The sequence below is a fragment of the Phyllopteryx taeniolatus genome, chromosome 2, assembly GCF_024500385.1.
Source record: "Phyllopteryx taeniolatus isolate TA_2022b chromosome 2, UOR_Ptae_1.2, whole genome shotgun sequence".
In the NCBI taxonomy this organism is placed as follows: Eukaryota; Metazoa; Chordata; class Actinopteri; order Syngnathiformes; family Syngnathidae; genus Phyllopteryx; species Phyllopteryx taeniolatus.
The window spans coordinates 37,471,661-37,485,415 of record NC_084503.1 but is presented as its reverse complement, the minus strand read 5'-3'; the positions used below and the strand labels follow the sequence as shown (position 1 = coordinate 37,485,415).

General features: G+C 41.1%; 2 protein-coding genes across 6 annotated transcripts; one reads left to right on the top strand and one right to left on the bottom strand.

Moving 5' to 3' along the window:
* Positions 1-123: 123 nt before the first annotated feature.
* Positions 124-8,771, bottom strand: cenpn (centromere protein N). 5 transcript variants are annotated; one of them, XR_009787484.1, is made up of 11 exons: positions 8,500-8,771; positions 5,033-5,078; positions 4,890-4,949; positions 4,296-4,369; positions 4,028-4,201; positions 3,842-3,943; positions 3,656-3,710; positions 3,428-3,537; positions 2,233-2,289; positions 2,050-2,137; positions 1,914-1,950 (listed from the first exon to the last, which is right to left on the bottom strand). XR_009787484.1 is itself a non-coding variant. In XM_061766074.1 (10 exons), exons 1-10 carry the CDS (start codon positions 8,668-8,670, stop codon positions 275-277), a joined length of 1,038 nt encoding a protein of 345 aa, XP_061622058.1. In that variant the 5' UTR covers positions 8,671-8,771; the 3' UTR covers positions 124-274. The 5 variants fall into 5 exon arrangements, 4 of the variants coding, with proteins under 4 accessions (XP_061622058.1, XP_061622059.1, XP_061622061.1 ...); XM_061766074.1 differs by lacking the exons at positions 2,050-2,137; positions 2,233-2,289 and adding an exon at positions 124-396 and having other exon boundaries at positions 1,827-1,950; XM_061766077.1 differs by having other exon boundaries at positions 1,920-2,137.
* Positions 8,772-9,090: 319 nt separating this feature from the next.
* Positions 9,091-12,245, top strand: cmc2 (C-x(9)-C motif containing 2). Its single transcript, XM_061766066.1, has 4 exons — positions 9,091-9,395; positions 9,645-9,755; positions 9,826-9,897; positions 9,985-12,245. The coding sequence occupies exons 2-4, from the start codon at positions 9,675-9,677 to the stop codon at positions 10,078-10,080; spliced, it is 249 nt and encodes an 82-aa protein (XP_061622050.1). The 5' UTR covers positions 9,091-9,395; positions 9,645-9,674; the 3' UTR covers positions 10,081-12,245.
* The last annotated feature ends 1,510 nt before the right edge of the window (positions 12,246-13,755 follow it).

Below are 13,755 nucleotides of genomic sequence, written 5' to 3'. Positions count from 1 at the left end.
TTTTATTTTTTTTAAGTACAGTATCTCTTTTAGTCCCAAGTGTTCTTTTTCACTATTGACCGTTAAAGCACACACACACACTGAAATCAGTTATATTAAATTTACTATTACAACACACATAGATCAGTTTCAATGTGTAATGACTTTAATGTTGGCGACATACTGTAATTTGAAAAACATGCACATATAGAATCAAGTTAGTAGCTACAATCCATGATATAAAACCAAATAAACTTGACTCCTTAAAACTTTCTAATCTACTTGAGTGGACATGTTAATTAGTTTGTTGGTTGATTTGTGAGGCAGATCTTTGGACGTTGTCTGTGATGAGAAAAAAATTTCTTCCTTTTCGGGGGATGGACGAAAGCAGAGGTGTTAAAGGAGTAGAAGCAATTCCTGTAAAGTATAAAAATATATTACTGGAAAACAAATTACACTGCAAAAACTAAAACCTTACGAAAATTCAATGTCTCAAATCAAGGCAAAATATGCTTTTTTTTCCTGTCAGTCAGGATATTTCTTCTTACCCGGGAGTTTTTGTTTAAGAGCATTTCACTTGCTTCTATCTTCTTTTCCTTAAAGATCTTACGGTATCAATAGTCCTCATTCTAAGAGCTTTTTCTTGTTTTTTTCTAAACCCAGTTTTTGCAGTGTAAGACCAGTAACACCAATGATGAGCTCCTGTCACTTTACCTCACCATAGAATAAATGTTTGTGTATGCATGGATTAGTAGAAAGGTAAACTCAGGGACAAATATGCAAAATGTGAATGCTGTACTGTAATCTGTTACATAAATTTGGAAGAGAATTTCATCCCCCCCATACAGTAGTTTGTACATGCGCGCCCTCTTGTGGATCAACTGAAACATTGATTTTACCTAATATTTAAAAAAAAAATGTAAACGTCTGCATAAATGTGTTATTTATATTTATTAATAGATTTAAGTAAGAAAATAGTTTCAATCTCATTCAAGGATCATCTTGCAGACATTGACTGTTGTAATATAGAGTGGATCTTATAGCAGTCAATTGCCAGGTTTTTGCGGCATGAAAAAAATATATATTATTTTTTAAACTGAGCTAATGTTATACAAGTATGCTAACTGGGATGTGGCCGTGTACAGAATTAACTAATCACATTCAAACTAATGTTAAATGGAAATCAAGACACATCTACCACCGTTTAAAGTGCCTCGGATTAGTCCCCAAATACATCCAAGGCCATTTTCCTATACGTGTTTATTTGGGAGACTTTGTTGTGGTCCAGCGAAACAAAGGTTGAAAAATTTGGTCAAAATTCCAAATGGTATGTTTGGCACCAACACAACACAGCTCATCACCAAAAGAGAACCATACCCAAAGTGAAGCATGGTGGCAGCGGCATCATACTTTGGACGCATTTTTCCTTTTGCTGGAATTGAGGCCATAGACAAGATGAACGGAATTATGAACAGTTCAAAATAGCAGTCAGTGTTTGGAAGAAAATCTGCTTAAAAGTAAAAAAAAAATAAGAAAAGTCTATTAGAGCACTTTAAATTTATTTGGGGATAGTCAGAGGCACTTTTAATGGTGGCAGGTGGTGTGTAACCTGAGTTTGAATGTGACAGGTTAATTCAGAACACAGCCACATCCCTAGTTATAAGAGGGTGTGTATACTTTTGCAGTCACATCACATTATCTCAGCTGTTTATGTTTTGGGGCCATCTCAAAGATTTCCTTTCTTTCAATGGCATTGTACAGATAATAGGCCCCATTAATGGTGGAAAAAGTTTTGATTCTTGGTCTCATTTTATTAAATCTTAAAAAATAAATAAACCTGGCGTTACCTGAAGCAGCGCAGTGCCGTAGTGACTCTAATAGGTTGCTGCTTTTAAACGTGACGACGCACTTGAACGGTTCCTCTCGTTCGGTCATCCTCTGGTTTATTGGGTCTTTGAAGTTTGTCTCCAGCTGACGACAAGTCAATATATAATCACAATTAATGATAGCAATGGGTTATTTCACCAACTCAAAACAGTGGAGGTGTGATGGTTCACCCTTAAAACTCACTTCTCACACCCTTTTATGATGAAAGCAATGACAATGTCTAACCACTGCCCCACTATGCTGCCAGTGCTGACGTCGCGTTTGTAATTTTCTGATTACAGGATGCCATGACACACAGAAATATCAGTTATTTGAGTTGTGTTAAAAAAATAAATAAAAAACAGCTAATGCTGAATCTTATCTTACAGTTGTGATGAGTATATTTCAGGGAATCTCTGTGGAAGAGGTTTGCTTGACCCTATGCTGCAGAATACAGGACAACCTCAGTTTCTGACCAACAATTCAGTTTCATGAAGAAAAATTGCAAAGAAAAATTACTTGGGTTTACGCATTATTTTCAGTTCAGTCTTGGCATGGCTGTGGAAGGCTCAGTTGTAGTTTTTCCTCACGCCATGTAAACATCATTGGCTCCATACATCACACATTGTAGGTACTGTATTTGTGTTTTGCTCTAAATTAGCCTATCAATATGACTCCAAAGCAAGTGTTATCAGGAAGACTAAACATTATAGAAGGGGAGAGAGAAAGAACTAGCTAAACACAAAAACGATGTTCATGTTTGTGATCTTGCTGCGTAGTTTAGTTTTGTGAAATCTATCGTCTGTACATTTGTGATGATGAATCAAGTTTTGTATCGCGCACCCAAAGACACCTAACAACATACAGTAGGTGCACACAAACAGGACAGGTTTGAATTAAAAAAAAAAGCAGTCTTCTCCCAAAGGAATAAGGAGATGCTAGCTAACAGACTCAAGAGGCACCAGTCCCAGCCAGTGAGTGTTAGCCGCACTAAGAGAGGTGAAAGTCCGGGTTCCACTGTCAGCCACGGTACATGCTCGCTGGGAGTAGTGTTACGGAGGCTCCATGATCTGCCATTTTACTGTAAACCACGTGTAGCATTTCAACATGCCGTCCTTCACTTTGCATGACTGCCCGAACAGACTTGTTTACATACACTATGGATACCATTAGCCCAAAACGGTGTCCAAATCCCAAAACACAACACTGTTCCAAACCTGATAAGTGCAACAATATGCGAAAACTGCTTTATATTCAAAAGGTGTGTACACTTCTGTCTATAGTGTCCTATATTTTGTATTTTCAACTACATGCTGATGAAATAAAAGTAAAATATAACTTTGTTCTGGGGCTTGAACGGATTAACTGCATTTCTATTCATTTCGATAGGACACATCACTTTGGTTTGCGAACGGAGTCACGGAACAAGTTTGTAAATTGAGGTTCCACTATACTTCTATTTGCATTACAGTACTTCCTGTGAAAACAAGTATTTACATTAGAGGTTGACCTGTAACATATTGTAGAATGTTTGAAATGGAGAGTCCATTGTAATTGGAAAGAAGCAAAACTTGTAAACTACCTTGTAAACTACAGACTGTAGCTGCGGTAAATTGCCAGCACCAAATACTTCACAGGCCATCTGAAGTCTGTTTACTTCATTCTCGGCTTGTTCTCGCTCTATGTGGGGGTCTGTGTAAAGAAAGCTTGTTGAGCGTGATTAAGAATTATACAACGCACACACTAAACATCGTTATTATGTTTGAAAGCCTATAAAATAGTCACAAATTGACAATCACATGATACATACGTGATGCTATTTGAGTCCTTTCTACAAGAGGCCTAGGATACTTGGCAGGGAAAACCTGGACAACAAATCACAGTACTAGAAATTACATTACTGTGAAGTATGGTCCAAAAATGTATTTTCTTACTTGATGCCCAATAAAGTTCAATGTTCATGGAATATATTGCTTTCACTCAATAATGGCCTTACCTGTTCATACTGCTGCATCAGCAGGTCCCGAATTGCTGAGAGGTTTTGTCCACTGAGGTTTGCATCCTTAATTGCCTCATGTCGAGTGGCTATAATCAGAGCCTAAAAGACAAAGTTGTATTTTTAGATAAAAGCAAGACCATACAATGTCAGCGAGATTGGTCAATGTATGCTCATTTTCTCCACCTGGGACAACAGGCGCTTCTGCTTGGACGCGAGTCTGGTCACAAAGACATATGGAGTTTGAAGATAGTGAACAGCGTAAGTTGCTTTCATGTTGTTGGGTCGAGAGTAGCTGTCCCCCCACGCAATGCGGATCCAAACAGCTTCATCAGTGTTCTTCTTCATCTTGACAGACACCTTGGATGTCAAACGTCAAGCTTATATGAAACACTGAGAATATTCGGTGAACATGGACTTCAGAAAATCAAAAGCAATCATATATATGACTTACATGTCTTGCGACCTCTTTGAGGTGTGATTTGAATTGCTCCTTGAACTGCATCAAATCAACAGCTTGCGCATCAGCTGGAAACAGCGAAGAGAAAAGTGACAGAATATGGATCCAGACCAAATTGTACCCCTCATGGTGTAGTATGAGAACTATCCTATTTACAGTAATGTCAAATGAGGGCCATTGTTTTTGAAAAAAAGTTGACAAGGGCCAAACTCATAACGTTAACAAATGTCAGGAAATGCTTGCAGCGCAATTGTTCACTATCTGCTAAACTGCAGATGAAGTGAGTTGAGTTTACTGCAAACGTTACTCAAATTTTTACTTTCAAGTCAAAGCAAAAAAAATAAAAAATCCGAATGAGGGTTCATATCTTGAAAAACTCAAGTGGGGTCACTTGTATCTCAAGGCACCGCTGCATTTCATTTTTACCTTTATAATAATAACCACGACAAGACACGATGCTGCCTTCTGTCCATTGTCGGCCCACACGACCAGGTTAACTGAGGCTTCCAGGCACCGAAACAAACTCGAATTAAAAGACCTCAAGAACCCCCCCCCCAAAAAAATTTTTTTATTAGTTCATGCGCTTACATTCAGGTTCCACGAGTTGTAACGCATGCCACATCCCCTGGTTTGGCTTGTCCATGACATCTGAAAGGCAAATACAACAGAACATATTACTGGACAGGTGGCACTCACATTAAAGAATGTGAATACAACTATGAATTATTTACATATCATCTCTAACTCTGCTACATGTCGAACAGTCCATCCGTTTTCCTGCAAGGGAGGGAACAAAATGTTAAGCGCAAAGTGACCCACAGTGCAACATAATTATCTATTACACAGTACGTAAAATACTAGTTGGTCATACTGCACTAATTATGAGGGGCCGGTCTAAGCCAACAATGCTCGGGCCAGTTTTTTTATTTATATTGTTTGAAATTTAAAATTCCATTTTAATCTGATAAATTCTTTGCAGCAATATTCTTCTTCTTATTTTCCTTTCACCTTGTCCCGTTAGGGGTCGCCACAGCGCATCATCCTTTTCCATGGAAGCCTATCTCCTGCATCCTCCTCTCGAACACCAACTGCCATCATGTCTTCCCTCACGACATCCATCAACCTTCTCTTTGGTCTTCCTCTAGCTCTCTTGCCTGGCAGCTCCATCCTCATCATCCTTCTACCAAAATACTCACTATTTCTCCTCTGGACGTGTCCAAACCATCGAAGTCTGCTCTCTCTAACTTTGTCTCCAAAACATCGAACCTCGGCTGTCCCTCTTATGAGCTCATTTCTAATTTTATCCAACCTGGTCACTCCGAGAGTGAACCTCAACATCTTCATTTCCGCCACCTCCAACTCTGCTTCCTGTTGTCTCTTCAGTGCCACTGTCTCTAATCCGTACATCATGGCTGGCCTCCCCACTGTTTTATAAACTTTGCCCTTCATCCTAGCAGACACTCTTCTGTCACATAACACACCTGACACCTTCCTCCACCCGTTCCAACCTGCTTGGACCCGTTTCTTCACTTCCTGACCACACTCACCATTGCCCTGGACGGTTGACCCCAAGTATTTAAAAGTCCTCCACCCTTGCTCTCTCTTCTCCCTGTAGCCTCACTCTTCCCCCACCACCCCTCTCATTCATGCACATATATTCTGTTTTACTTCGGCTAATCTTCATTCCTCTTCTTTCCAGTGCATGCCTCCATCGTTCTAACTGTTCCTCCAGCTGCTTCTCTGCCACTCCAGACTTCCGCATGCAGTACCACAGTTCCTCTCTGGGTACTCTGTCGTAGGCTTTCTCTAGATCTACAAAGACACAATGTAGCTCCTTCTGACCTTCTCTGTACTTTTCCATCAACATCCTCAAGGCAAATAATGCATGTGGTACTCTTTCTAGGCATGAAACCATACTGTTGCTCGCAAATACTCACTTCTGTCCTGAGTCTAGCCTCCATTACTCTTTCCCATAACTTCATTGTGTGGCTAATCAACTTTATTCCTCTATAGTTCCTAGAGCTCTGCACGTCACCTTTGTTCTTAAAAATGGGTACCAGTACACTTTTCCTCCATTCCTCAGGCATCTCACGCACTAGAATTCTATTGAACAAGCTGGTCAAAAACTCCACAGTCACCTCTCCGAGATGCTTCCATACCTCCACAGGCATGTCATCAGGACCACTGCCTTTCCATTTTTCATCCTCTTTAATGCCTTTCTAACTTTCCCCTTACTAATCATTGCCACTTCCTGGTCCACAACAGTTGCCTCTTCTACTCTACCTTCTCTCTCATTTTCCTCTTTCATCAACTCCTCGAAGTATTCTTTCCATCTAGCTAGCACACTGCTGGCACCAGTCAACATAGTTCCATCTCTATCCTTAATCACACTAACCTGCTGCATATCCTTCCCATCTCTATCCCTCTGTCTGGCCAGCCTGTATAGATCCTTTTCTCCTTCTTTAGTGTCCAACCTTGCATACATGTCATCATATGCCTCTTGTTTGGCCTTTGCCACCTCTACCTTTGCCCTGTGTCGCATCTCAATGTATTAATTTCACCTCTCCTCGATCCGCTCGGTGTCCCACTTCTTCTTAGCTAACCTTTTCCTTGTATGATTTCCTGTACTGTGAGGTTCCACTACCAAGTCTCCTTCTCTCCTTTCCTGCCAGAAGATACACCAAGTACTCTCCTGCCTGCCTCTCTGATCACCTTGGCTGCAGTGGTCCAGTCTTCTGGAAGCTCCTCCCATCCACCGAGAGCCTGCCTCACCTCTTCCCGAAAAGCTGCACAACACTCGTCCTGTCTCAGCTTCCACCACATGGTTCTCTTCCCTGCCTTTGTCTTCCTAATCTTCCTCCCCACCACCAGAGTCATTTTACACACCACCATCCTATGTTGTCGAGCCACACTCTCCCCTACCACTACCTTACAGTCGGTTACCTCCTTCAGATTACATCGTCTGCACAAGATGCTTCTACCTCCGCTCTTGTAGGTCACCCTATGTTCGTGCCTCTTCTGGAAAAATGATTTCACTACCGCCATTTGCATCCTTGTTGCAAAGTCTACCACCATCTGGCCCTCCAAGTTCCTTTCCTGAATGCTGTACTTACCCATCACTTCTTCATCACCTCTATTACCTTCACCAACATGTCCATTACAATCTGAACCAATTACGACTCTCTCTCTGTCTGGGATGCTCAGAACTACTTCGTCTAGGTCCTTCCAGAATTTCTCTTTCACCTCTAGGTCACATCCTACCTGTGGGACATAGCCACTAATCACATTACACATAACACCCTCAGTTTAAAATTTCAGCCTCATCACTTGATCTGATACTCTTTTCACCTCTTAGCCAACTCTTCTTTTAAAATAACCCGACTCCATTTCTCTTCCCATCTACACCATGGTAAAATAATTTAAACCCTGCCCCTAAACTTCTAGCCTTACTGCCTTTCCACCTGGTCTCCTGGACACACAATATATCAACCTTTCTCCTAATCATCATATCAACCAACTCCCGAGATTTTCCTGTCATAGTCCCAACATTCAAAGTCCCCATATTCAGTTCTATGCTCCGTGCTTTCCTCTTCTCTTTCTGCCGAAGAACCCGCTTTTCACCTCTTCTTCTCCTTTGACTTCGACCCACAGTAGCTGAATTTCCAACGGCGCCGGTGGCAGACGTTGTTAACCCGGGCCACGACCGATCCGGTATGGAATTCTTTGGATGAACGCTCATGTTTGTTTGGCAAGGTTTTAAGCCGGATGCCCTTCCTGACGCAACCCTCTGCATTTATCCGGGCTTGGGACCGGCCTACAGTTTGCACTGACTTGTGCCCCCCCATCGGGCTGCATTCTTTGCAGCAATATTAATTTGATTTATTATGAATTGCTTTGAGTGATCCTAGTACACACATAGCCATAAATGCAATTTTACTAATAATCGACATTGTAAATTCATTGTGTGCTTCGGTTTCGGCCAAGAATGTTAATTTCAGTGCATCAATCAAAAAAAGAAAGCATCATGGTGAACCCGGGTGTGCAGTAAAGTTGTCTATTTATATTGACAAAATGCTATTGTGCTAACGATATGTATTCACATCCAGGTCAGCAAGCATTTTTCTTAGCGAACTTCTATGTGACTGGTTCTAATAAAGAATATAAACACAACCCACAACTATTTCACAGATGCGTATACCTCACTGAGAGCGAGAAGTTGGTCCGCCAACGCCCATTTCGTTGGAGTCAAATCGATGTTTTGTTGTTGAGCCGCCGTCAAACGGCCCCACTTCTTCAGCATCACTTTTAGAACTTGAGTCGGTATCCGTCGAACGAGCCGACGTAACAAACATCTCATCTGGTCTTCCATTGGACCGCAAACAAAACGATGCTCTCAGATTTCTAGCTCCTGCTTTTGAAACAAGCCACATTCGCAAGGCGAACAAACCGACCAATCAGATCACGGCAAAATATTGGACGTACTTGGTATAGCGCCTCTTTTTTGATTGGAGTAGTTCCGGGGCGTAAAAAAAAAAACCATGCAGATGGATGTTTTACTTGAATCTAACCATTTTTTTAGACGTTAAAAAAGTTAATTAAATACGTTTAAGGTGAATATAAAATCAACTACTTTTGTTTATTATTTCACAGTCGTGAAAAGTTAATCTAAAACCTATTGGGGATAGTTCTGTACAACTTTGTCACGAAACGCCCCGCCTTCTGGGACAAAGAACAAACTCAATTGGTGAATTAATGAGGAAGTGGTCACCGATTGGTTGTTAGGGATTGTCATTCAAACGCCTGTCCTTCAGTTATACAAACCATCCCACAGTGTCATGTCCCTCAGCACAGTTTGCCCATTTTCTTCCAAAGTAATACAGTACAGTATCGTTAACAATCCAACCTATGTATTGTATTGATTTGTGGTAGGCCGTATTGGCGGTCAAAAAGGACAAGACAAAAGGACGATACCATCGACACTTTTAGCAGATTTGGATTGGGTTTAAATGCTGCGTTAGCTAGCTTGTAGCGAACCTAACGTTTTGCCGACTTGTTCTGGAAAACCTCTTGGATGAATCACCGTGTCTACTGCTGGTGAGGGGTGATTGGTCTACTGAATTATTATTTCATATATATATGTGTGTGTGTCTGTGTGTGCAGGTAAGTGTCAACAGAGACCAGCATCTCAATGACGACACAGGAGGGAGAGGGGTGGGGAGGCATTAGTATCCTTCATGTCAAATTATGCACAATATTGGGTTTTAATGGCCATATTTGTCAATGTAAGCTAATAACCAAATAAGGCAACTGAGAGCTTCTGTTGTTTGTGGCTTTTCTGTACAGTATTTGCACAGTACAGGACCTTAACTCACCATGCACCCTGACCTGTCACCCCACCTACACACAGATGAGTGTAATGAGTTAATAAACCGCCTGAAACAGTGTCACTCTGAGGTATGGCAGTAACTCACCACCTTATTTTTCCTCTTAAACACTTCTAAAAACACATTCTCTTTGGCTGTAGCATAATTTCCTGAAGTTCTTTGGGACGTGTAACGACGTTGACCGCGCCATGCGTCACTGCCTGAAGAATGAGGTAAAGGTTACACTTGTGTGCATGTAAATCATGAACCGATTAGGCACAGTGTATTCACCGAGTCTTTGTATTGTTGTCATTTAACAGAGACTGGAAAAGCGGGAGCGTAGCAAACAGCATGCACAAGCCATGAAAAAGAGGCTCAAAGAAGGACCCAAGGAAAAAAAAATGAAAGACATTTAAATTACAAGCTTGCATCCAAGTGTCCAGATGAGATGCCGAACTAAGCATGTCTCACTGCTTTGGTGGTTAAAATCATACAAATGTCTGAATGTTGATGACTTTGTGGCAGAGGGTGGCACATGACAGTATCTTAACGTTTGGTTATGTACAATGACCTCCAAAAGCATTGGAACAGCAAAGTCAGTTCCTTTGTGTTTGTTGTATACTGAAAACATTTGGGTTTCAGATCAAAAGAATATGAGACAAAAGTTCAGAATTCCAGCTTTGAATTTATGGTATTTACATCTACATGTGTTAAGCACAGAGCACCTTTTGTTTGAAGCCACCCACTTTTCAAGTGAGCAAAAGTATTGGAACAGAGATTAATAAATGAACTTAAAAGTGAGTAATATTTAGTATTTGGTGGGATAACCCTTACTTGGAATAACTGCATCAAACCTGTGACCCATTGACTTCATCAGACTGTTGCATTCTTCATTTGAAATGCTTTTCCAGGCCTTCACTGCAGCTTCTTTCAGTTGTTGTTAGTTTCTGGGGGTTTCTCCCTTCAGTCTCCTCTTCAGGAGGTAAAATGCATGCTCTATTGGGTTATGGTCCGGTGATTGACTTGGCTAGTCTAAGACCTTCCACTTTTTCCTCCTGATGAAGTCCTTTGTTGTGTTGTGTTGTAAACTAATCAGGAGAAGCTTCACCTCCTGATTAGTTTGGATGCATTTTTCTGTAAATTGCCAGACTAAATGGTTGCGTGGAGTTCAGAATTAATTAATTTATTATTATTCATCATCAATAAAGACTAGTGAGCCTTTTCCAGAAGCAGCCATGCAAGCCCAAGCCATGACATTACATCCACCATGCTTCACAGTTGAGCTTGCGTGTGTTGGATTATAAGAAGATCCTTTCTTTTTCCATACTTTGGCCTTTCCATCACTTTGGTAGAGGTTAATGTTGGTCTCATCAGTCCATAAAACTTTGTTCTAAAACATTTGTGGCTCATCTCTGTACTTCTTAGCAAAACCGAATCTGGCCTTCACCCCTGCCTTGTGGAGGTTGGCGGTGATGTCACTGATGGTTGTTTCTTCCCAGCTCTCACAATTTTTCTGTCAACTGCTGTTGATACCCTTGGCCGACCTGTTTGTCTGATGTTCAGTACACCAGTAGTTTCTTTTTCAGAAATTTCCAAATTGTTGTATTAGCTATGCCCAATGTTTGTGGAATAGCTCTGATCGATTTCTCCCTCTTCTCAGCTTCAAAATGGTTTGCTTTTTTCGCTTAGACAGCTCTCTGATCTTCATGTTGGCTTCACAGCAAATGAAGTTTTCACAGGTGAAAGCCAAAAACAAGCACTATTATTTAAGCAATCAATCTAAAAGGCAACACCTGAGCAACTAGAAACACCCATCAGTCATATGTTCCAATACCTTTGCTCACTTGAAAAGTGGGTAGGTTCAAACAAAAGGTGCTCTGTCCGGAGTTGTTTAACACATCTAGATGTAAAATCCATAAAATAAAAGCTAGAATTCTGAACTTTTGTCTCCTATTCATCCTTTGATCTGAAACCCAAATGTCTTCAGCATACAACAAAAACAAAGGAATTGACCTTGCTGTTCCAATACATTTGGAGGGGACTGTATACTGTCCAGCAGTGGCAAATCCTGTGATGGAGGACACTGGACAGTTTACACCCACATAAAAAGAACACCATAACATTATTTGTCATCTGTTGGCCTTCAAACATGCATCAGCCTTGTTCAAGACAAGAAAATTTGTTGGTGGGAATTAGCAATTCTCAGGACATTTCAGGTACACCCACACAATAAAACAACAGCTAATATAAAAACTGTATTAAAATCAATTCTGCCTTCAAAGATGCTCATTTTTGATTGACACAACAAAATGTGCACTCTTGCTTTTGTATTTTCCAGTGTTATAGAACTGTACTACATCCTACTGAGTGCTGTTCCTACTAATATTTAAAAATTTTAACTATGGGAAGGGCAAAATATTAGAAACACCTCTCTGTATGATGAAATATTTTTGTAGCTGGATTATTTAGACAGTGAAATCTTTTTTTTCTCTGCTGGACTAATCTCCATCTGGGTTGGGAATAATATTGATTCGTGTAATTTCCTTCAAATAAAGTGTTCATATTAAAGGAACTTCACAGATATGTAGGTAAAGGGTTTTCATTACAGTACTTCAGTGCATCCTGATTATTGCATTCACCATGTAGACATCACACAATGAAAGCAACCTTAGTATACAGCACAATTCGGAAACCATTGTTAAAATTGATAAGCCTTGCCAAATACCTCAACTTTAGGTTTGAAAGTAAGGCTCACTCCACTGAGTGAGACATTTAGTAAAGTGTATCAGACCATATGCTGGGATAAGAGTATGGCCATTGATAAAACCATGAATTCTGCTCTTTAACAGAAAATCCTGAAGGAGAATGTTCAACCATCAGTTTGTGACCTCAAGCTGAAGCGCACTTGGGTTCTGCAGCAGGATAACGATCCAAACCACACCAGCAAGTCAACTTTGACTGTAAATGGCTTAAAACAAAAAAAATGAAGGTTTTAGTTCACGCTCGAAAACCCTTAATTTTTGCTGAATTCAAACAATTCTACAACCCCAATTCCAATGAAGTTGGGACGTTGTGTTAAACAAATAAAAACAGAATACATCCATCCATTTTCTGAGTCACTTATCCTCACAAGGATCACGGGAGTGCTGGAGCCTATCCCAGCTATCATCGGGCAGGAGGCGGGGTACACCCTGAACTTGTTGCCAGGCAATTGCAGGGCACATACAAACAAACAACCATTCACACTCACATTCACACCTATGGGCAATTTAGAGTCTTCAAGCAACCTACCATGCCTGTTTTTGGGACGTGGGAGAAAACCCACATAGGCACGGGGAGAACATGCAAACTCCACACTGGCGGGGTCAGGGATTGCACCCCAGTCCTGTGAACTGTGAGGCAGACGCTCTAACCAGTTGCCCACCCTGCCGCAACAAAATACATCCATCCATCCATCCATTTTCTGAGCCGCTTCTCCTCACTAGGGTCGCGGGCGTGCTGGAGCCTATCCCAGCTGTCATCGGGCAGGAGGCGGGGTACACCCTGAACTGGTTGCCAGCCAATCGCAGGGCACATCGAAACAAACAACCATTCGCACTCACAGTCATGCCTACGGGCAATTTAGAGTCTCCAATTAATGCATGTTTTTGGGATGTGGGAGGAAACCGGAGTGCCCGGAGAAAACCCACGCAGGCACGGGGAGAACATGCAAACTCCACACTGGCGGGGTCAGGGATTGAACCCCAGTCCTGTGAACTGTGAGGCAGACGCTCTAACCAGTTGCCCACCCTGCCGCAACAAAATACAATGATTTGCAAATCATGTTCAACCTATATTTAATTGAATACAAAGACAAGATATTTAATGTTCAAACTGATAAACTTTATTGTTTTTAGCAAATAATCATTAACTTAGAATTTTATGGCTGCAACACGTTCCAAAAAAGCTGGAACAGGGCCAAGTTTATCACTGTGTTACCTCACCTTTTCTTTTAACAACATTCAATAAATGTTTGGTAACTGTGGACACTAATTGTTGAAGCTTTGTAGGTGGAATTCTTTCCTATTCTTGCTTGATGTACAGCTTCAGCT

Excerpts from the sequence above, each read along its gene's own strand:
- cenpn (XM_061766074.1), bottom strand. The coding sequence starts at position 8,670 with ATGGAAGACCAGATGAGATGTTTGTTACGTCGGCTCGTTCGACGGATA. Across the intron at positions 5,079-8,499 it reads AACTTCTCGCTCTCAGTGAG|GAAAACGGATGGACTGTTCG; the intron begins GTATACGCATCT and ends CCTCCCTTGCAG. Across the intron at positions 397-1,826 it reads ACGGCACTGCGCTGCTTCAG|GAATTGCTTCTACTCCTTTA; the intron begins GTAACGCCAGGT and ends TATACTTTACAG.
- cmc2 (XM_061766066.1), top strand. The coding sequence starts at position 9,675 with ATGCACCCTGACCTGTCACCCCACCTACACACAGATGAGTGTAATGAG. Across the intron at positions 9,756-9,825 it reads TGAAACAGTGTCACTCTGAG|CATAATTTCCTGAAGTTCTT; the intron begins GTATGGCAGTAA and ends CTTTGGCTGTAG. Across the intron at positions 9,898-9,984 it reads GTCACTGCCTGAAGAATGAG|AGACTGGAAAAGCGGGAGCG; the intron begins GTAAAGGTTACA and ends GTCATTTAACAG.